The 24,486-nt window shown below is 33.1% G+C and overlaps 1 protein-coding gene and 1 pseudogene across 2 annotated transcripts; one reads left to right on the plus strand and one right to left on the minus strand.

Annotated features, from left to right (window-relative positions):
• The first annotated feature begins 10,474 nt into the window (after nucleotides 1–10,474).
• LOC112499938 lies at nucleotides 10,475–14,094 on the plus strand (annotated as a pseudogene).
• Nucleotides 14,095–17,930: 3,836 nt separating this feature from the next.
• Nucleotides 17,931–23,606, minus strand: LOC112501231 (mitogen-activated protein kinase 15). Of its 2 annotated transcripts, XM_025104939.1 has the most exons (11): nucleotides 23,153–23,606; nucleotides 23,010–23,067; nucleotides 21,680–22,088; nucleotides 21,467–21,594; nucleotides 21,321–21,380; nucleotides 21,076–21,225; nucleotides 20,832–20,987; nucleotides 20,543–20,754; nucleotides 20,302–20,406; nucleotides 20,060–20,214; nucleotides 17,931–18,578 (listed from the first exon to the last, which is right to left on the minus strand). In XM_025104939.1, the coding sequence occupies exons 2-11, from the start codon at nucleotides 23,031–23,033 to the stop codon at nucleotides 18,265–18,267; spliced, it is 1,713 nt and encodes a 570-aa protein (XP_024960707.1). In that variant the 5' UTR covers nucleotides 23,034–23,067; nucleotides 23,153–23,606; the 3' UTR covers nucleotides 17,931–18,264. The 2 variants fall into 2 exon arrangements, with proteins under 2 accessions (XP_024960707.1, XP_024960706.1); XM_025104938.1 differs by having other exon boundaries at nucleotides 23,010–23,606.
• Nucleotides 23,607–24,486: the final 880 nt, after the last annotated feature.

Below are 24,486 nucleotides of genomic sequence, written 5' to 3' on the forward strand. Positions count from 1 at the left end.
CAGTAAGGTACATGAAGCTGTAATGCAAAATAGAAATGCAAAACAGTAGGAATCGATGTTGTAACTTAGTGTAGCTGTAATTTCAAGTCTTATAGTTGTAACTTACAGTAGGAATCGATGAGCAGCTAGGGTTTTGTCGATGAATAGCGAAGGCTTTCTCTCGATTTCTTGCGAAGGCGCGATGAATCGCTAGGGTTTTGTCTCGATTTCTTACGAAGGCGCGATGAATCGAGATGCAGTTTTTCAAGTGTGTATAGCGATGAACTTGCGAAGGGCGAGATGCAGTGTTGACTGTTGTATAGCGATGTCGATGAACTTGCAAAGGCGAGATGAGCAGCTAGGGTTTTGTCTTGCTGTGTTAGAGAATAGATTAGAGAGAAATCGAGAATTCGAGATGCAGTATTGCAGCCATGTGCGCGTGCCCCTGCCCCCTCCCCTGGTTTTGTATTTTTTCATCGGGTTGTCGGGTTGGGTCGGGTTCTTTTGGGTCTGACCCGATTCCAACCCAATAAGATCGGGTTGGCTAATTTTTTTATGGATCATGCATCGGGTTGCCTCGGGTTGAGTTTTTTTTTTTTTTTTTAATTCGAGTTGGATTGGTCGGGTTCATCGGGTTTTTGAGCACCCCTACCGTTAAGTCAAGGGTAATGTGGTCTTTTTCCATTTTAAATTTATTTTATTTTTTCACATTAACATATAGATTTATATATTATAAATATTATATTAACAAATGATATATATATATATATATATATATTTGCGTGTGTGAAAAATTCATTGAAAATGCGTGTGTGAAAATTTAAACCTAGAAGCAAACGGGAGACGGTGCCCCTGACCGCCGATCGACTTCCTTTTTCTTTCTCCTTCTCTCTTTAAATCGAACCCCATTTTTGAAAGCCAACACCACATCATCTCTCCATCTGTGCCAAAGAAGATACATTCATGACTCGAGTTTTTTTTTTATTAACCTAAATATTCAACGAGCCTATTAATCATAGGGCGATCAACTGTGACATTTGAACTTCCATGGTTATAAGGGGATTTTTATTTCTCTTTGGATTCAAACCTGAAACCTCCAAGTATTTTTAATCTTTAGAGTCTAACTTTAAACCAATCAGACACCACCCCTTGTGGTTTTGACGAATGAACATAGAAGATTCACTACACCTAAATCGAGTTTATAGAACACTTAAAGTGTTCAAGTGTCCTAGAGTGCCTTATAAGTAGGGTTGTAAGCGAACCGAACCGTTCAATAAACCGTTCGGCCGAAAGTTCGTTTATGTTCGTTTATTTAATAAATGAATGAACATGTACATTTTTTTTGTTAATTTAGTTAAATAAACGAACATGAACAATGGTCTCGTTCGTTCATTTATGTTCCTGAACGTTCATTCGTTTATGTTCATTAATGTTTGTTTTATATATAAATATATTTATATATTACATTAATATGTGAAATAGTTACCTAAACTCAATTATTATAATTATTTTGTTATCTCTCCTATTTATCTGGTTTTTCATTTTGTTATGTTATTTTTAGGAACGAAATAATGAGTGATGGTGGTTGTTCTTAATATATTTGTGTCTGTTCATTTATGTTATCGTTTATGTTCACTCGTTTACGTTCATTTAACTTCTTGATGGATGGACATAAACTTACACAAACAAACATATTTTCTTAACGAATGAACATGAACACAAAAAATTTTATTTGTATTTGTTTGGTTAAATTAAACGAATGAACACGAATAAGCTTTGATTCGTGTTTGTTCGGTTATTTAGTTTTTATGATTTCAATGTTTATATATTTGGTCTAAAATGGTTTGAGATGAGATAATGGTGGTCATGATCAGTGGAAGTGGAGGTGGTGGTGGTGGGGCTAAAACTGGTGGTGGTCGGCTGAAATGATAAATGGTGTCGTGATGGTCGGTTGAACTAGTGGGTGGTGGTGTAGTAATATAAAAAGAGTAAAATGAACATTTCTAAAGAAAATAACTATAAATAAATAAATAAAAAGTTTTTATTAGTTTTTTATGTCTGATTCGGTAAAAAGTAAGGTCAGAGTTTTTTTTCCAGTTTTTTAAAGGCACTTATAACTTATTGTTTTCTTATCTGGTAAAAACTAAACCAACCCCTTATATGCCTCTTATTGTTCTTCAGGCCCTCAGTGACGTTTCTCAATCGATTAACTTTAGTCGATCATTTTTCTTCAGTCGATCCTTACCAAATCGATCTTCATCTCTCTCAATTGATGTATTCTAATAGAATTTAAATGTATGAAATACCGTCAATGACATATTCTTGTTTAAATGAATATTAATTGTATAATTTAAATGTAAATTTTTGTAACGATGATGAATAAATATGTGAAATTGTATAAATTTATATGTAAATTTAACACCATAATATTCTGATTGGTAAAATAAACAAATTCAGACATTGATTAATTTACAAAAGCAAATAGTATTATTGATTCTGCTTTCAGATTTCAACACCATTTTTTAACGAGTTGGGTCCCTAATGCAACCATAGGAACCCAACTTGTTATATATTCAGGGACCATGTTTGTTAAAATACTACAACCACATAAATTCAACTTGTTAAAAAAATGCAACCATACGACCCTAGTTCCAAGTTAGAGACACGAAAACGTAATGCACTCAAAAAGTAGTCTAAGGGGCCGTTTACCTAAATGCTTACCCGGTAAGTGCTTAACGTTAGAAGTCAACACTATAATTTATTTTATTGGGTAAGATTGTAGTACATCAAGTCGTATCATATGAAACAATTTACCTGGTAAGCATTTACCCGAGTAAGAGTCGTCACCCTCACTTACCGGGTAAGACTCTCCATTCTTATCATCGCTCTTACCGGATAAGATTCTTGGCCCTTGCCATGTTCATCAGGTAAGAAAAATTACCCGATAATCACTTACTAGATAAGCATTTAGTAGACAACCCCTAAATTACCATTTTATCTATGGTTTAGTGTTTTTCTTGGATCGGATCCCAACAAACATTTTATGCAACGGAACCTTTGTTGTATGTAAAATGACTTGGTTTTAGTCTATTCCACTAACATGGTTAAAAAATCTCTTAAATCAAGGGTAATATGGTCTTTTCCTATTTTTTATTTTATTTTATTTTATTTTTATATTAACAGATAAGTTTATATATTATGAATATTATATTAATAAATGATATATATATACATATATGTGTGTGTAAAAAATTCACAAAAAATGGCGTGTGTGAATTAAAATGTAGACCTAGAAACGGTGCCCCTGATCGCCGATCGACTTCCGCTTTCTCTTTCTCTCAGTAAATCGAACCCCACATACCCCATTTTTGAAAGCCAACACCACACCATCTCTCCGTCTATGACAAAGAAGGTACAGGTTTTTTCTGATTGACAGAGTGAGTTTAGAAGATTCATTACAACGAAATCAAGTTTATAGAACGCTTAAAGTGTTCAAGTGTCCTAATAGAGTGCCTTATAAGTAAGGTTGTAAACGAACCAAATCATTCAATGAATCGTTTAACATCTTAACGGATGGACATAAACGTACACAAACAAACACATTTTCTTAACAAACGAAGATGAATACAAAAAAATTTGTTCGTTTGTCGTTCTTGTTTGTTCGGTTAAGTTAAACGAATGAACACGAACAAGTCTCCGTTCGTGTTTGTTTGGTTCGTTTACAGCCCTACACTTACAGGACTCAATTTTATATAATGTGTCTTATCTAAAATGTTACAATAAGTTTATAGTACGTTTTTGGACGTCGTAGTAAGATTTTTAGGACACTTTCAAAATTAAGTGTCGTATTAGGTATTTTATTGGACGTTATTTCAAAAAGTGTCTTATAAACAAAAATGTCCAATAAAATGATGGGTTTATATGACTATTCTCAAAGGTCTTCTATAAAATAGCTAATACGACAATTTATTCTAAAAAGTTCGTAAAAAATTTGTTACGACTCCAAAAACATTATATAAACTTATTGGAACACTTTAAACTTGTTAAAATAATTTTAGATAGAATGTTTTATCTTTTCATCCTATAAAATTACGTCCTACAAGACATTTTATTAAGACGTTCAGACATTTTAGGCATTATATAAACTCAACTTATCATGTTAGGTAGGTTTGAATTTAGTTTTGATTTAGGATTTTAGTTAAAATTTGATTTAGGGTTTACATTTAAGTTTGAGTTGCTGTTTAATATATTTTGTGTTCAAGCTTTGTAGATATATTTTAATCATTTGGAACTAAACAATGATTTTATGATTTACTGATGTTCAATGTTTAATTTTAATCGATCATTTATCTTCAGTCGATCCTTACCAGATCGATATTCATCTCTCTCAATTGATGTATTCTAATAGAATTTAAATGTATGAAATACCATTAATGACATATTTTTGTTTAAAATGAATGTTAATTGTATAATTTAGATGTAAATTTTGTAATGATAATGAATAAATATATGAAATCGTATAAATTTATATATAAATTCAACACTATAATATTCTTATTGATAAAATAAACAAATTCAGACATTGATTAATTTACAAAAGCAAATAGTATTATTGATTCTGTTTTCAGACTTCAGCATCATCTCTTATCAATGAAAAATAAAATAAAACCTTAAATTTCAGCATCTTTTAAAAAACAAATAGTAGTTTTATGAATTCAATTGTTGAAAACTTATTGCCTTTTAATTAATGCAGTTAAGAAATTTTGATGATCTTGAGAAAATGTAAAATTAATTTTAAACAAAATAAAACATATTAATTTAAGGTAAACTAAAATTATGGTCCATATGGTTTACTAAACTAAAATTAAACTACGTTAACTCTTCTTTTAACACGATCTTTTACGTGCGCGCGCGCACACACACACACACACATATATATATATATATATATATATAGAGAGAGAGAGAGAGAGAGAGAGCTTGGTTCAAATACTAACCAATTTTTTTGTGTTAAATATGTGAACCAATCTCAACCAATCATATTCCATATTTTCCTTTGGTTCAAATGTAACTTATATATTAAACACAAGAGTATTTACGTAATTTGTCATTTTATGTAACTCCCAAATAATTAATTGGGAGTTACAAATTTGAAAATATCACAATTGATCATGATGCAATATTGACATTGGGGTTTTTACACGTGTTCATGTTCTATAATTCACATTTATTTTAATCGACAATTCTCAACTTTGACATATGAACACATCAGAAATCACACAGCCTTAGATGCCGTGATTTAAAAGTGTTCATGTATATTCAAGTCACTAGATGTTCATATGAATACATACACACACACACACACAGAACATGTGAAAACATGTGAACACGTATGAAAACACATAGCTCTAGATGTCTTGGTTCATAGGTGTTCATGTACACTGAATATACAGAAAATGTTCGTACGGTTCACATGTTGTTTATATGTCTAATATTTTTTGTGTGATGTGGTTTGAAGATATACACAAGTTGTTCATATGTCTGACAACTCGTGTATCAAAGATAGATTATTTTTTATCTAAATACCCTTTGATATTTTGTTCACATATGTTAATTGAAAATATTAATTTAATAATTAATTTTTAAATATCATTAAATCACAACCATTTATTATTCAAATTAACGGTCAAGATCGGTTAACAAAGTTAACACGATAATCTTGGTTAACATTTGAACCAGCCCAAAAAAAAAGCATATATAATATTATATAACTTTCATTCTCATTGAATATATATATATATATATATATATATATATATATAACATCATATACATAATCAAATATAAAATAAAAATATTTAAAATTTTAGTTAAAATGAAAAAAAAAAAGTCAATTACCGCACATCTATGACTTAACAGAACTTAGATTAACAAAGTTAGGATAAGGTATCCAATCAGCAATAAGATTGAAATTATAATGATGATCATGATATATATAACTACTTTTTTTGAGGGACCAGATCCATAAATTTGATATAACCACATCAGTCAAATATGTAATTTACTCTATAATATAATTAATAAATATAAAACTAATATACTTATTATATTATATTATATATATATATATATATATTATATGAATATTATATTAATAAATGATACCTATATATATGTGTGTGTGGGGGAGAAAAATTCAAGAAAAATTGCGTGTGTGAAAATGTAAACCAGAGACGGTGCCCCTGACCGCCTATCGACTTCCGCTTTCTCTTTCTCTCATTAAATCGAACCCCATTTTTGAAAGCCAACACCACACCATCGCTTCGTCTATGAGAAACAAGATACAAGTCTTTCTGATCGACGACTGAACTTAGAAGATTCATTCCAACGAAAGCGAGTTTATAGAACGCTTAAAGCGTTCTAGTGCCCTAATAGATTTAGTGCCTTATAAGTAGGGTTGTAAACGAACCAAACGATTCAATGAACCGTTCACGGAACATTCGTTTACGTTCATTTATTTAATAAATGAATGGACATGAACATTTTTTTGTTAAATAAACGAACATGAACAATGGTCTCATTCGATCATTTATATTCGTGAACATTCATTCGTTTATTTTCATTAATGGTCGTTCGTGTACGTTTGTTTTATATATAAATATATTTATATATTACATTAATATGGGAAAAAGTTAATTAAACTGAATTATTATAATTATTTTGTTATCTCTCGTATGTATCTGGTTTTTCATTTTGTTATGTTGTTTTTAGGAAGGAAATAATGAGTAATGGTGGTTGTTTTTAGTATGTTTGTGTATGTTCATTTGTATTATCATTCGTGTTCAACTATGTTCATTTGCTTACGTTCGTTTAACATCTTAATGGATGACCATAAACATACACAAACAAACACATTTTCTTAACAATGAAGATGAACACAAAAAATTTCATTCGCTTATTGTTCGGTTAAGTTAAACGAATGAAAACAAACAAGTCTCCATTCGTGTTTGTTTGGTTCGTTTACAGCCCTACTTCTAGGACTCAATTTTATAGGACTAAATGTTACAATAAGTTTATAATACGTTTTTTGACGTCGTAACAAGATTTTTAGGACCCTTTACAAAATAAAGCATCGTATTAGATATTTTATTGGACATTATTTCAAAAAGTGTCCTATAAATAAGAAGGTCCTATAAAAAGATGGGTTTAGAAATTTTCTGATTTAGAATTCTGAATTTGATTTCTTTAGTTTGTATGATGTTAAACGTTTATATTTTTGCTCTAAAATGGTTTGAAATGAGATGATGGTGGTCATGATCAGTTGAATGGTGGTGGTGGGGCTAAAACCAGTGGTGGTCCGTTAAAATATGATAGTGTCCAGGTAAATTGTTGTATAAGATACATTTTGATGTATTATAATCTTACTCAATAAAATAAATTACACTGTTGACTCATAACATTAAGCACTTATTAGGAATCATTTAAGTAAACGACCCCTAAACTTTTGTTTGTTTGAAAAAAAATCTCTTATAAGTTTTTTATGTCTGATTCAGTAAAAAGTAAGACTATTTAGTATGAGTTTTCTTTTTCCAGTTTTTTAAAAACACACCAATGTCTTATTGTTATCTTATTTGGTAAGAAGTAAACCAACCCCTTATATATGCCTATTATTGTTCTCGAGACCCTCATGGCGTTTCTCAATCGATTAACTTTAATCGAACATTTCTTTTCAATCGATCCTTACCAGATCGATCCTCACCTCTTTCAATTGATGTATTTTAATAAGATTTAAATGTTGACGATGTTAAGAAAATGTAAAATTAAATTTTAAACAGAAGAAAACACATTACTTAATGGTTTACTCTAAACTAAAATTAAACTAAATATAGAAATGGTCACTATTGTTTGTATTTTATTTTTAAAGTGACTATTTTTACATTTATTGAAGTTTAAAGACGTTGTAATTGAGGGTAAATCACAGGATCATAATTCTAATTTACTTTTACAAACCAAAAATTAATAACCTTAATTTTGTTTGAAATTTCTTTGTCCTCAACAATAAACAGAGTATTTAAAACTGCAACAAAATTAATTTTATAGGACGTCTAAAATGTCTAGACGTTCAAATAGAACATAAGTTGATATGACCAAACTAGAATGCCTTCTATCTAAATATATTACGATAGGTTTATAGAAAGTTTTTAGACATTTTTAACAAGTTTTTTAAAATATTTTTAAGATAAAGTATTATATTAGTTATTTCGTAGAACACTTCTAAACTCATCTTTTTATGTGACACTTGTGATTATTAGATATATTTTTAAATAGTGTCCTATAAAATAGTTAATACGACACTTTACTGCAAAAACGTTCTAAAATTTTGTTAAACGTCTAAAAATTTCATATAAACTTATTGTAACAATTTTAGATATAACGTCTTTTGATTTATTTCTATAAACTTAAGCCGTACAATATTTTCTTAGAACGTTTAGACATCTTAAATTTTCTATAAAACAAATTTTGTTGGTGTTTCCTAAAAATAAATCATATACCCATTTTTATTAAATTATATACCCAAATAAAATGTTGTAGTTTTCAGAATTGGGTAAATAACAGTGTTTTATCATTTGGTTTTTCGACTTCGTTATTACTGGATGAGACACATTGCATCTGATTAAAGTCTCAATTTACATATTCAACTAATTTTTAATATAGAATGATTATCGTTATTAAAGGGTTGTTTACTAAACCCTTACCTAGTTATAAGTGTTTACTGGATGATATTCTTTATCGGATGAACATTGCAAGAGTCAAAAATCTTACCCGGTAAAAGCAATGATAAAGATGAAAAGTTTTACTCGGTAAGTGAGGGTGGAAGCGAAAAGGTTTCTTTTACCGGAGGAGGTTTTGAGTAACAGATTGGCAAATCATGAAATATGGAATTTTCTATTTTTAGAAACTGTTGCTTTATGTTATTTTAGGAAACTTTATGTACCGTTAATGTCCGCCGCCATTCCAACAAACTTGATTTATTTTTCATTGGTCATGGAGTGCACGTGACAGCAATTCCAGCTAATTTATATGAATGGGTCTCTGTTTTAATGCGTACTTTATGTTACTAGTTTGGGTGGTTTTTGAGAGAATGATAAAATCATCTGCTGTTTATTAATTTTAATTATGGAGTATTTTATGGTTTTAATAGAATTTAATGTTTATATTATATTTGAATATGTTTATCAATTAGATTAGTTATGAGTTAGTTTTATAAAATTTAAATAAATTGTAAATTTCATATAATATAATAAAAATATTATATAAATATCTACGTACGTAGGATCCCATCTGAATTACCTCAGCTGTCCTTTTAGATAAAAACTCCTATACAATCAGGCGAAGTCTTATCTTCCAGGAAAAGAAGTTTACGACACTTGGGCCTTCTACCTCAATATAATCCTCATAATTTAGACCAGATATTATTTCCGGGATGAACAGTAGAGCTGAATCCTCTTCAGGATATACTCACATATGAATATAGATATAATCGAAATTTTGAAAGGAGAGGTTCATTTGAGGCGTTAAATGCGTGAGAAGTAAAGAAATGATCTAACTTTTCATTTGATCAACATTTACGGCTTTGAATGTGAAACACCGGATAATTCAGTCGAATCCTATGCGGAAGATAGATGGGTAATTTCCTTCAAAAAAGCTATTTGGAACAGTAATAATGAGAGTGAGTTGGCTGCTATGGAAGAGGATATGGGGTCTCTTCAAAAGAACCAAATGTGGGAGGTAGTCCTATTTCCAGTAGAAAAGAAATCTATTGGTTGTAAATGGGCGTACAAGAAGAAACAAGATCTTTCCGAGTTTGGTAATACAATGTACAATATACAAGGCTAATGGCTAAGGGGTTTGTATAGAGAAAGGGAGTGGAATATAATGAGATATTTTCTTCATTAGTGAACTACGTCACTTTCATTCAGGTGCTGTTGATTATTGTTGCTCATGGTAATATGGAGGTAGAACAACTCGATGTAAAAACCGCTTTCTTTGACAGGAATTTGGATGAGAAAATCTATATGCATCAACCTGAGGGATACAAGGTTGTGGTCAAGGAACATCATGTATGCCCCTTGAGGAAATCACTATATGGATTGAAGCAATATCCTAAGCGATTCGACTCCATGCTAAAGCATTGGTTCTCTTAGAGTAAGTATGTGTGTTTATCTGCAGAAACTTCGTGGAGGTGATTTGTATATCTTCTTTTGTATGTGGATGACAAGCTTATTGCTTCGAAGAGCAGGGTGGAGATAGATAGGCTGAAAGCTTAACTTGGTGAAGAGTTTGAGATGCAGGACATGTATGCTACCAAGAAGATACTTGGTATGAAGATTAAAAGAGACAGGTCGAGCCATGAATCGTTCTTGAGCTACATTAAGCGAGTGATCGCAAGGTTCAAGATGAAAGGCTACATTAAGCGAGTGATCGTAAAGATTCTTCGTCTCTTCTTGTTCTTCTCCCGTTTCCATTATTAGTTTTCCTTTATTTTCTTTGAGTTGCAAAAATATATACATACATACATACGCGTATCAGTCTTCAGATATTCTAAATCCCTTATCTGTCTCTAGATCCAAAATCCATCTTCAGTTTCATCTCTACAAGCCTACTTGAACAAAAACCCAAGAGGGTTCCTTTGATCTATACATATATACACTCACATAATCCCTTTCCACATAGTTCTTGTGGAATGGTCATCATCGATCTCTTGTTACTATAGATCCATTCATTGATTTCATCGGCTCAAATCTTTATCTTTTTTGCAGACAAGATCCTACACGCTATAATTCATTCATACGACTAACCCAGACGAAGAAATTTTTGAATTTTGCTGTATAACCGTTGTACCCTTTCCTCGCCCAAATTTTGGGGGTTTTATCTTTTTGATTGACTTCGTTGGCCGTAGATTTGAAGAGTTTTTGGCAAATCCATTTTGGGTTTATGACAGTGAGATCTAAAAGCTTTGGTTCTTGTTGATCTGTGATCTACTAAGTTTTCATCTTACTGGGTTCGTCTTTTGGGTATTGTTTAGTTGCTTGTGAGGCGTTTGATGCTTTGCCGCTGTGATGCAACCTGATCAGAGAAAAAAGGTTACTTTACCTAACTTAATACAAAAAAGGGTTTAATTTTCTGTTTGTTAATGTTATAGAATGATACTATCTTTTTACTGGTAAACAAGGATTTGGGAAATTGCATCTTCATCTGATTGAACATTTGATAGAAATCTGCCTATACATCTTTCAATATTTTTCTGTTGGTTATAAGGGTCAGTTCATGCATTGATGGTTCTAGCTAATGTTGTGATTTCATCAGTTTTATAGCCAAATGCTCATGTAACCTAAACTATGATTTGCATTTCAAAGCTGCTTAAAAAATTATTTGTGTTGAAATCAGAGCTGTGTTTTATATGACTCCATATATATACTGACAAATTGATAGACATGTAGGTTTTTATTAGTTTGGATTTTGTACCTGATGATAACAAATTGATGAATATGTAAGCTGGCTATCTGTTCTTTTAGCTGATTTCGGGTCTTGTTTCTATTCTATATCTTGGTTCCAGATGTCTTTCTAGAGAAACCAACTGCAACTAGTGTTAAACATCTTCTTGCTTATATCAACTTATGTTTCATTACCAAGTAAGCCAAATGTTCAAACACCTTCATTCTTGCCAAGGAACTGATATGTGTAAACTTGGGAACTTGGATGGCAAATGTTATCTGTCTGAATGCTTTTGGACAAATAGACACAAAAATTATAATGGAACATCTTCAGTCAATGTTTGCAATATCCTTTAGACCATACTGCTACATTGCGTTATAAGGCATTCTCATGTATCATAATATATATGGTAAAGAAGGAAGTAGGGAAGAAAACAAACTGGTACATTGCGTGTTGGACCATCAAATAGTTTGTATGGTTTTTTTTGCCAATATTTTTAAACCATTTGATTACATGCTTTTCCTACATTTTGATGACATGGGATTTTTTACTTATATGTTTCAGGGATCTGCGGAAGTAGATTTTTTCACCGAATATGGTGAAGGGAGTAGGTATAAAATAGAGGAAGTAATTGGTAAAGGAAGCTATGGTGTTGTCTGCTCTGCATACGATACCCATCTTGGTGAAAAGGTAGCAATAAAAAAGATAAATGACATATTCGAACATGTTTCTGATGCCACACGCATCCTTCGTGAGATTAAGCTCCGTAGGCTTCTTTGTCGTCCAGACATTGTGGAAATCAAACACATCTTATTACCGCCTTCAAGAAGAGAATTCAGAGATATATATGTGGTGTTTGAGCTTATGGAATCTGATCTGCACCAGGTTATTAAGGCAAATGACGACTTAAGACTGGAACAGTATCTGTTCTTTCTTTATCAACTTCTTCGTGGATTGAAATATATACACACAGGTTGTGCATCACATTGTATATGTGTTTTAATTGGTTTATGGGTTATCGTTTTTATGAATGTTCTGGTTTTGACTTACTTGTATGGCAACAAATGTCTTCCACGAAGATGTAAAACCCAAAAATATCTTGTCAAATGTTGATTGCAAACTAAAGGTCTGTGACTTTGGTCTTGCAAGAGTGGCCTTCAATAATACACCTATGCAATATTCTAGACAGTATGTCCCTAACTCATATTACTGTGATCTAAAAAGTTTATTATAAACGAATATATTTCTTAACTGGTTATTTTATGTGGTTACACGATTATGTTGCAACAAGGTGGTACAGGGCTAGAGAATTGTGTGGATCATTTTTCTGCAAGGCTAAACAGCAGCTATAGTTCTTCGAATCTACTAGCGAAAGTTTTAGTTCAATCAAATAACGAACTCTTGTATTAGCTTAACCTTTTCTCTGCAGTATACACCGCCTATAGACACGTGGAGTATTGGGTGTATTTTTGCAAAACATTTAACTGGAACGCAGCTTTTCCCTGGGAAGAATGTGGTGCATCAAGTGGACCTGCTGATTGATCTTCTGGGGATGCCATCACCTGAAGCTATAGCCATGGTCTGTTTAACTTACCATTTTAGAATCAGTATAGTTTATTTTCTTTCTATCTTTTCATATTAACGTAGATATATCACAAGTAGATAAGAAATGAGAAGGTGAGGAGATACTTAAGCATCCTGAGGAAGAAAAAGCCTATTCCTTTCTCTCATAAGTTCCCAAATGCAGATCCCCTTGCTCTTCGTTTATTAGAAAGAATGCTTGCATTTGAGCCTAAGGATCGTCCTACTGCAGAGGAGGCGATGTTTTATTTTTTTTACATTTTCCTGCTGTGAAAGGTTTCACTCTTGTTAAAAAAAAGCATATTTTGCTTCTTGTATTAGGCGTTTTCGGGTTCATATTTCAAGAATTTGGCTAATGTTGAGCAGGAGCCTTCTGCTCAGCCTGTTACAAAGATGGAATTTGTTTTTGAAAGAAGACGGATTACGAAAGAAGATGTACGCGGACTGATCTATTGGGAGATTCTTGAATACCATCCCAATATGCTGAAAGAATTCTGGGATGGAGCTGAATCAACTGGCTTCATGCATCCAAGGTACAGTTATCTGAAACTATGACATCATTCTCTTTGTAATATACTGTTGTGAGAAGCCGTTCTTTAATTGCAACTTTGTTAAAGTTATGTAGACTAATTTGGCTTTTTTATTTGTATTTTCTTCTTATTTTCCAATGTTGTTGATCAATTCTAGAAGTAGTTTGATCATCTTGAGGAGCATTATGGCAAACATCAGATTCGCCTCTAGAGAGGCAACAATCTTCATCATTGCGAAGGTTATATATATATATAATCATGTTCATTCTTTCCAAATGTGTGGTTAACATATAATCATCTGGTTTGCTTGTTTAACATTCGAATGCAGGGCTTGTGTATTATACCCAAAAGAGACTTCACAAACTACAGTAGAAGTTACAGATGGTCTCTCCAAATGTTCAATTATAGATGTTGGGAAAGGATACCTGACTCTGCAATGCCAATGACCAGACGTCCTCTACAAGTTCCTCAGAGCATAGGTTTGAATAAACTCATGCACCACCCTTAACTTTTTCTTAATTCTTTTCACACACACATATATATAGCCATAGGTTTATTTGAGAAGCGCTAAATGTGTGAGAAGTAGAGAAGTGGTCCTAGCCCTTCATATGATCAAGATTTGCGGCAAGGTAAACAACTACACAAAAAATAGAGAGGTAGTTGCGTAACGTTTACAAATAGATGGAAAACAAGTACATATTTGAACTCGTATGATTCACACATAAACTTCCTATGCATATGTGAACCCGTGTGATTCACGAATGAATTAACTGTGCATATGTAAACCTGTGTGATTCACATATGAACTAGTGTGATTAATTAAATAGTTCATATGTGAATCATACGGGTTCACATATGCACAGATAGTTCATATATGAATCATACGGGTTCACATATGCATTTGTTTGTCGCCTATTTGTAAAGTTACGAAACTAGATCTTCTGCATACCATGCGACCGAATTATCCGGTGCTTTAAAGTCAAAACCATAAACGTTGATTAAAAGAAAAGATAAGATCATTTCTCTACTTCTCACACATTCAATACTTTTCAAATAAACCTCTCGCTATGCATATTGGTTGGGTAGTCCTTTGTGTGTGCATCTTAAAATCTATCTTTGTCATGTGTGCGTGAATTAGTAGCACCCTTTGACTTTGAATGAGTGCCAATTTTGCATTTGACAAAATTATAATTTTAAAAAGTAAAAGTACCAAAATCATCATCATATTTACAGCTGCACCATTGATCATAATGTCACTGAACTTTCAACATCTAGAAACACATCATTTTGTCCAAAAGCAATATTGTTCCATTCCCCTAATTGGTTTTATGTATATATCTATGTAAAATGCCATTATCTTCTTATAAACAAACCCCTTTGCTTTTGTTTTAGATACATAATTATTTCATCCCCTACCTCACTCTTATCCATACCATACCATACCATACGGTCCTCTGCATAACGAACACACCCAAAGTCCAAAGATATGATATATCTAGGAATAGATGAAATCATGGTTGAGCGGTAGATCATATATATATATATATATATATATATATATATTACATGGGGTTTACTTTATATGAGTAATAAAAAATATCATCTATTAAATAATGGAGTATGTAGATATTCAAAATGAACACCTTAGAAACCTGAATAACTCAGCTTCTTCATACCCACGAAGGCCCGCCCAATAACTCAGCTGCCTGTAAAAACGACAAGACAGAAGTCACCATAGAAACTTCTGGCCATACGTTCCAAGAAGAGTCGTTGCTGCTCATTAGCTTATCAAACTCTGTAGCTTATCAGAGTAGTCAATGAATGGTATTGACTTTCCCTGACGCGTCTTCTTTTGGTCCGGTAAGTGAAATGACTATGCTTCTCCTTGTTGGCTTGTGGACGGAAATGGCAAGTTTTGTTGATGGTATATCCGACCTGATTAGTGTTTGTTGGGAAGAGATTACAAGCTTAAAAAGAGTACGTATTAAGCAGCTAACAGCTTTTACATTACAAATAATATCCCCCTTGATTCACTAACTTCTTACTCCATGTAAAAATAACTACTGCTCGTTTCAATACCAGACTAGCATTCGCGTCGATTGTATCCTTGTTTAAAGAACGTGAATATGCTGCTTTCTTAGTTTGTTGCATTTGTTTCATTCTCATACTTAATTGTGTTTTGGTTCTTACCGAAAATAGTAACTACCTAGTGATCAGAAGGTGACGGATAATCTGTGACAGTTGCTCGATGGGCTATATATGAATTAGATTTGCGATCTTTATATATGTTAGTTGGAAAATAATCATTGTACTTGTGAAAGCTCAAGAGAGTTTGCATTATCATTTGTTTTGTATTCCAAGTTTACAGATAATGTGTAAGCGACCAGTTATGACCAGGCGTGGCTATGTCACTGGCGGTCGTAAGCAGTTAACCGCGAGTGTTGTAAACGGTTAACACTGGTCAGCTATAACCGGCTATGGATAGAAAAATCTAGGCTTGATAGTAATTGATATTATCCGGTCAGGGTGTTACTTATGAATGACTGATTTTTGAGGGAGGAGGTACACTGGATTTGCTTGATGTGTATATTATAGTAAAAACGAAGGCCCTTGGGAGAGGGGGTGCAGTGGGTTTTATTGGATCTCATAAATCTCTCTCTCTCTTTATATATATATATATATATATATATAGAGAGAGAGACGGTTTCAAATGAAACATGAATTCCCGTTGTGAACCGGACGACAAAGAAGAGCATGACACGTGTTCCCTGTGTCCACGAGTTATTCATAATAAATAATGATGAATGAGTATTATTCATTATGAATAATAAATCAATTTAAAATGAATTATGATTGTGTGTTATTCATCATGAATATTGTATCATTCATCATGAATAGGTCATGAACTTCACCTTCATTATTCATACTGAGTGTGGACGTCTGGGACACATGATGGCTCTCCTTTGTCCCCCGATTCACAACCGAAAATCGGTTTGCAATTGAATTCTCTCTCTCTCTCTCTCTCTCTATATATATATATATATCTATATATAGGGTCATTTAAATGGAGAACTTAATAATTTGTGATAACCGTGAGATTCAATCTCAACAACAAATCAAAGGATAAATTAAAAAAATTAATAACTTTGGTAGTTTTGACTTCAATTTTAGTTAAAGAGTATATTAAGTATTTTAGAAATCTCCTCTCTACTCTCTTCGACAAACCTATTCCGACGAATCTTATTCCAGCGAACACCGTGTGAACACAAGATACACAAAGCGATACCTAAATATTATCGCCATTGTTATAAAAATGATCTTCACTATGATACCTAACACATATACAATATGCACACCATTTTATACATGTTATGATACCCACTGTGATACACATTGTTTACAACGTGTTCGCAAGACCAATGTTGTGATACTCATTGTAACATGGTGATACCCACTGTTATACCCATTGTTTACGGCATATTCACAAAAGTGATGTTAATTTTGGTAATACAAAGAGTGAAAATATGGAGATAAAAGAGAGAGCGATACGTGTCCCACGGGTTATTCATGGTGAATAATCAATTTAACATGAATCATGGTTGTATGTTATTCATCATGAATGTCGTATCATTCATCATGAATAGTTCAAGAACTTCACTTTCATTATTCATACTGAATACCCTTGTTATTCTACCGAACGTGAACGTCAAGGACACGTGTTATGCTCTCTTTTGTCCCTTGGTTCATAGCAAAAAATCAGTTTGTAATTGAACTTTTTTCCTTTCTGTGGAAAAAGATCATACGAAAAGTTAAACATAGATATCCAAATTTTAAACATGATCTTAAATTATAGATAATACAATTCTCATTTTCTTATATAATTATTTAAAATAAAAGAATATTAATTATATCTTAAATTTTTTGAGGTAAAAAATGGATATTCTAATTTTTATTTAAAAGGAGAAGTGTGTAAATTTTCCAATAATATACGCATCAATCGTTTATGTATTAAGCCTAGATTTTCCATCCATAACCGGTTATAAGCGACCAGGACCACGACCAGCGTTAACCGCTTACAACCACTTACGACCGCCAATGACCATAACGATGCCTGGCCGTTTACACCCTTCATCATCTGTGAACTTGGAATAAAAGAACAAATGAAAATGCACACTCTCTAGAGCTTTTCACGAGTACAATGACTATTTTCCAACAAACATATACAAAGATCACAAATCTAATTCATATATAGCCCATCGAGCAACGGTCACGATTACCCATCACCTTCTTCATTAGCTAGTTACCATTTTCGGTAAGAACCAAAACACAATTGAAGTACGAGGATGAAACAAATGCAACTAAGAAAACAGCATATTCACGTTCTTTAAACAAGTACGTATTACAAGGATACAATTGACGCAAATGCTAGTCTGGTCTTGGAACGAACGATAGTTATTTTTACATGGAGTAAGAAGCTAGTGAATCAAGGGGGTCATTATTTGTAACGTAAAAGATGTTAGCTGCTTAATACTCTTTTTAAGCATGTAATCTCTTCCCAACATCTTCCATCAAATGCTAATCAGGATGGATATACCATCAACAAAACTTGCCATTTCCATCCACAAGGAGTAGTATAGTCATTTCGCTTATCAGGCCAAAGGAAGATGCGTTAAGAAAGTCAATACCATTGACTGCCGGGTCCACCTTGAGCAGCAGCGACTTTTCTTGGAACGTATGGTGGTCTTGCCTGCAGCCCGTTTCCAGAAGCTTCTATGGTGACTTCTATCTTGTCGTTTTTGCAGGCAGCTGAGTTATTGGACCTTCGTGGGTATGAAGAAGCGGGAAGCGGGAATTGGGTTGGAGCGGCTACTGGATTACTCCTATTACTTGTCCTTCTTTGTTCAAAAGCATCCCCGGTTCCTGCAGCTGGTCCGCAGTTGGTATAACGCATAACGGAACCAACAACTTTACCAGGCCTTGCAGCACTCCCCCCTGTTGATGAAGAAAATTTGTATATAAACTAGTTTACTTAAAGGAGATCAAGGTGTCAATTTTGAAATTCTATCTACATAGTCCATTAGAAAAAATACTCAACAGATGATATTTTTGGTCAGGGATAACATGCCAAAATTAATAGTTCGCTAAGATAAGACATTTTTGATTACTCATATAGACCCCATGTATAAGTTAATATTCCTTATAGATTACATGATAAATTAATTGACTTAATGTCCATAAAGGAGTACATTTAACAATGAAGGGTGCCTTGTAAATTGGGTACTTCATTTAAATAAATAGTTACTTGATTATAAATTTATCTATAAAGTTGTAATTAATATAATCAATTTATCGGTTAATAAATATCTAGCTTAATCAATTCAATAAATTTTGGGGGTCCTAAAGGACATTAAGTTTATAGTTTCAATTGCATGACTAACGAAATATGATCTATCGGTCAATCATGATTTCATCAATTCTTCAGACATCATATCTTTGGGTGTGTTCGATATGCAGAGGATCGTATGAGATGGGATGGGATGGGATGGACAAGAGTGAGGTAGGGGATGAAAGAATTGTGGAAGGTTTTAGGATTTTAATTTGACATGGGTCGTTCAGTAATTTACCAACTTGTCTGTCTCCGTGATTCTGTTCGACCTATTATGGTTGGCCAGAAAAAAAATGCATTTTTGACCACGTCCTGTCCACTCACAATTTAATTTTCGGGACAAGTTTTATTTTGCCATGCCCCGCGCACCAAATACACCTTTTATGTGCCAATAGGTAAAGAAATGAAGGAACCTTTAATTCACATTGCCAAAAGCAAACAAACACAATATATCCACCAGAACGTAGGAATTAGGGGTAAGATGTGTGTACATACACCTTTCATCAGGTTAGACAGGCTTGTTATAGAGAAGACCCCCAACTCGCAAATCTAAAAATGCTGGTAGTTGATGGTTTACCAATCATTATAAATGTGTACATATGAATGTATATAGTATATCACATATAAGACAAAGGCAAAGGTGTTTATAAAAAGATAACGGCATTTTATATAGATATATACATAAAACCAATTAGGGGGACGGAATAATATTGCTTTAATTTAGACAAAATGGTATTTCTAGATGTTGAAAGTTCGGTGACATTATGAGGGTATGATCATTTATGCTGCAATTTCTTTTACATGATGAGTGGTGCAGCGGTAAATATCATGATGATTATTGGTACTTTTTACTTTTAAAAATCATAGGATGATAAATAATAATTATAATTTTGTTAAAATTTTGTTAAATGCAAAGGGTGCCACTAATTGGGAACAAAGGTCACAATCACGCACACATGACAAAGATAGATTTTAAGATGCACACACAAGGACAACGATCAATCTATATATGATTATATGTGTGTGTGTGTGTGTGTCTGTGAAGAGTTAACAAAAAGTTAAGGGTGGTGCATGAGTTTATTCAAACCTTGGATGCTCTGAGGAACTTGTAGAGGAAGTCTGGTCATTGGCATTGCAGAAGTCATGTATTGCTTCCCAACTTCTTTAATTGAACATTTGGAGAGACCATTTGTAACGTCTACTGTTGTTTGTGCGGTCTCTTTTGGATATAATACACAAGCCCTGCATTCAAAAGTTAAGCAAGCAAACCAGATGATTATATATTAACCAAGCGTTTGGAAAGCATGAACATGATTATATATATATTACCTTGGCAATGATGAAGATTGTTGCCTCTCTAGAGGTGCAGCTGATGTACCCTTGCCATAATGCTCCTCAAGATGAGCAAACTGCTTCTTGAATTGATCAACAGCACTGGAAAATAAGGAAGAAAAAACGAATAGAAAAGCCAAATCAGTGTACTGAACTTTAACAAAGATGCAATTCAGGAACGGATTCTCACAGCAATATATTACAAAGAGAATGATGTCATAGTTTCAAATAACTGTACCTTGGATACATGAAGCCAGTTGGTTCAGCTCCATCCAAGAACTCTTTCAGCATATTGGGATGGTATTCAAGAATCTCCCTATAGATCAGTTCGCGTACATCTTCTTTTGTAATTCGTCTTCTTTCAAACTCAAATTCCATCTTTGTAACAGGCTGAGCAGAAGGCTCCCGCTCAACCTTAGCCAAATTCTTGAAATATGGATCCGAAAGCGCCTAACACAATAAGCATTTTTTTAACAAGAGTGAAATCTTTCACAGCAGGAAAAATGTAAATAAAAATAAAATATCACCTCCTCTGCAGTAGGACGATCCTTAGGCTCAAATGCAAGCATTCTTTCTAATAAACGAAGAGCAAGGGGATCTGCATTTGGGAACTTCTGAGAGAAAGGAATAGGCTTTTTCTTCCTCATGCTGCTTAAGTATCTCCTCGCCTTCTCATTTCTTATCTGCTTGGATTATATCCACATTAATATGCAAAAAAAAGAATGAAAGAAAATAAAATATACCGATTCCTAAATAGTAAGTTAAACAGACCCTGGCTATAGCTTCAGGTGATGGCGTCCCCAGAAGATCAGTCATCAGGTCCAACTGATGCACCACATTCTTCCCAGGGAAAAGGGGCTTTCCAGTTAAAAGTTCTGCAAAAATACACCCAATACTCCACGTGTCTATAGCTGGTGTATACTGCAGAGAAAAGGTTAAGTTAATACAAGAGTTTATTATTTGATCGAAATAAAACTTTTGCTGCTAAATCCAAGGAATTATAGCTGTTGTTTTACCTTAGAGAAAAATGAGCCACACAATTCTGGAGCCCTATACCATCTTGTTGCAACATAATCCTGTAATTACATCGAATAACCAGTTAAGAAATACATTCGTCAATGATAAACTTTTTAGATCACAGTAATGGGAGTTAGGGACATACTGTCCAGAATATTGCAGTAGGTGTATCATTGAAGGCCACTCTTGCAAGACCAAAGTCACAGATCTTTAGTTTGCAATCAGCATTTGCCAAGATATTTTTGGGTTTTAGATCTCTGTGAAAGACATTTGCTGCCAAAGTAATTCAAAATCAGAACAGACATAAATATGATAACCCATAAACCAATTAAAACACATATTCAAAGTGATGTATAACCTGTGTGTATATATTTCAATCCACGAAGAAGTTGATAAAGAAAGAACTGATAATGTTCCGGTGTTAAGTCGTCATTTGCCTTAATAACCTGGTGCAGATCAGATTCCATAAGCTCAAACACCACATATATATCTCTGAATTCTCGTCTTGAAGGCGGTAATAAGATGTGTTTGATTTCCACAATGTCAGGATGACGAAGAAGCCTAAGAAGCTTAATCTCACGGAGGATGCGTGTGGCATCAGAAACATGTTCGAATATGTCATTTATCTTTTTTATTGCTACTTTTTCACCAAGATGGGTATCGTATGCAGAGCAGACAACACCATAGCTTCCTTTACCAATTACTTCCTCTATTTTATACCTACTCCCTTCACCATATTCGGTGAAAAAATCTACTTCYGCAGATCCCTGAAACATMWAAGYAMAAAATCCCATGTCATYAAAATKTAGGARAAGCATGTAATCAAATGGTTTTAAAATATTGGCAAAAAAAAAAAACCATACAAACCATTTGCTGGTCTAACACGCAATGTACCAGTTTGTTTTCTTCCCTACTTCCTTCTTTACCATATATATTATGATACATGAGAATGCCTTATAACGCAATGTAGCAGTATGGTCTAAAAGATATTGCAAACAATGACTGAAGATGTTCCGTTATAATTTTTGTGTCTATTTGTCCAAAAGCATTCAGACAGATAACATTTGCCATCCAAGTTCCCAAGTTTACATATATCAATTCCTTGGCTAGAATGAAGGTGTTTGAACATTTGGCTTACTTGGTAATGAAACATAAGTTGATATAAGCAAGAAGATGTTTAACACTAGTTGCAGTTGGTTTCTCTAAAAAGACATCTGGAACCAAGAGATAGAATAGAAAAAAGACCTGAAATCAGCTAAAAGAACAGATAGCCAGCTTACATATTCATCAATTTGTTATCATCAGGTACAAAATCCAAACTCATAAAAACCTACATGTCTATCAATTTGTCAGTATATATATGGAGGCATATAAAACACAGCTCTGATTTCAACACAAATGATTTTTTAAGCAGCTTTGAAATGCAAATCATAGTTTAGGTTACATGAGCATTTGGCTATAAAACTGATGAAATCACAATATTAGCTAGAACCATCAATACATGAACTAACCCTTGTCACCAACAGCAAAATATTGAAAGATGTATAGGCAGATTTCTATCAAAAGTTCTATCAGATGAAGATGCAATTTCCCAAATCCTTGTTTTACCAGTAAAAAGATAGTATCATTCTATAACATTAACAAACAGAAAATGAAATCCTTTTTTGTATTAAGTTGGATAAAGTTACCTTTCTTCTCTGATCAGGTTGCATCACAGCGGCAAAGCATCAAACGCCTCACAAGCAACTAAACAATACCCAAAAGACGAACCCAGTAAGATGAAAACTTAGTAGATCACAGATCAACAAGAACCAAAGCTTTTAGATCTCACTGTCATAAACCCAAAATGGATTTGCCAAAAACTCTTCAAATCTACGGCCAACGAAGTCAATCAAGAAGATAAAACCCCCAGAATTTGGGCGAGGAAAGGGTACAACGGTTATACAGCAAAATTCAAAAATTTCTTCGTCTGGGTTAGTCGTATGAATGAATTATAGCGTGTAAGATCTTGTCGGCAAAAAAGATAAAGATTTGAGCCGATGAAATCAATGAATGGATCTATAGTAACAAGAGATCGATGATGACTATTCCACAAGAACTATGTGGAAAGGGATTATGTGAGTGTATATATGTATAGATCAAAGGAACCCTCTTGGGTTTTTGTTCAAGTAGGCTTGTAGAGATGAAAATGAAGATGGATTTTGGATCTAGAGACAGATAAGGGATTTAGAATATCTGAAGACTGATACGCGTATGTATGTATGTATATATTTTTGCAACTCAAAGAAAATAAAGGAAAACTAATAATGGAAAYGGGAGAAGAACAAGAAGAGACGAAGAATCTTTACCCCTCACCACATAAAAACCAATTCTTGATTTTACATGTCAAATACTTTATTTTATTTTATTTTAGAAAATCCTATTTAATTTGTATTAATTAGATGAGGTATTTTGATGTTGAAATCAAATTAATTATATGTTTGACTCAACACAAAAATTATTAATATTTGTAACAAATATTATTAGAAAAATAGACGAAATTTACAAGTTGATTTCAATTTAATTTCTTCTAGAAAGACATCAAAATGTTTGGTACATCTATTAACTAGAAAATTTAGAATAGGGCAAACAAATTTGCTAGCCTTTCCCTGATTTTGTTGTTGTTTATCGAGTTTGTGTTAAATCAAATCAAATGGCTTGACTATATGAGCTGAATAGAGTTTGGTATTGTTTGAAATGACGTTGATCGAGTTGATCTTATTATGCGTAAGTCATAGTCGAAACTCGAGGTTACCTACCCGCATAAGAACTACAAACTTGTACAAGCTAACGAAAGTTGGACTTTTAGGTGAGTTAACCTCTAGCATGAGCTTTTATAAGGCAGGTCATAAGTCTAGTCCAAGCTTCACCATGCTTTACCCTCCAATCCTAGGGTTCAATGAGTAATTATGTTTTATAAATCGAAATACATGGTATTTAGAATATAAAACCCAGTTATATGATTACATAAACATAAAGCTCATTATTTTTACATTTTCAATGTTATGATTTAACCGAAAAGACTACAATAAAATAGATTTGACCAACTCGTGCTACAATTCATAGCCCGCCATATAAGCACAAAGAAGTTGCAATATAGCCTTACTATTTGTCTAATCATAGCCC

This window comes from Cynara cardunculus (assembly GCF_001531365.2).
Source record: "Cynara cardunculus var. scolymus isolate 2C chromosome LG 17, CcrdV1, whole genome shotgun sequence".
Classification (NCBI taxonomy): domain Eukaryota; kingdom Viridiplantae; phylum Streptophyta; class Magnoliopsida; order Asterales; family Asteraceae; genus Cynara; species Cynara cardunculus.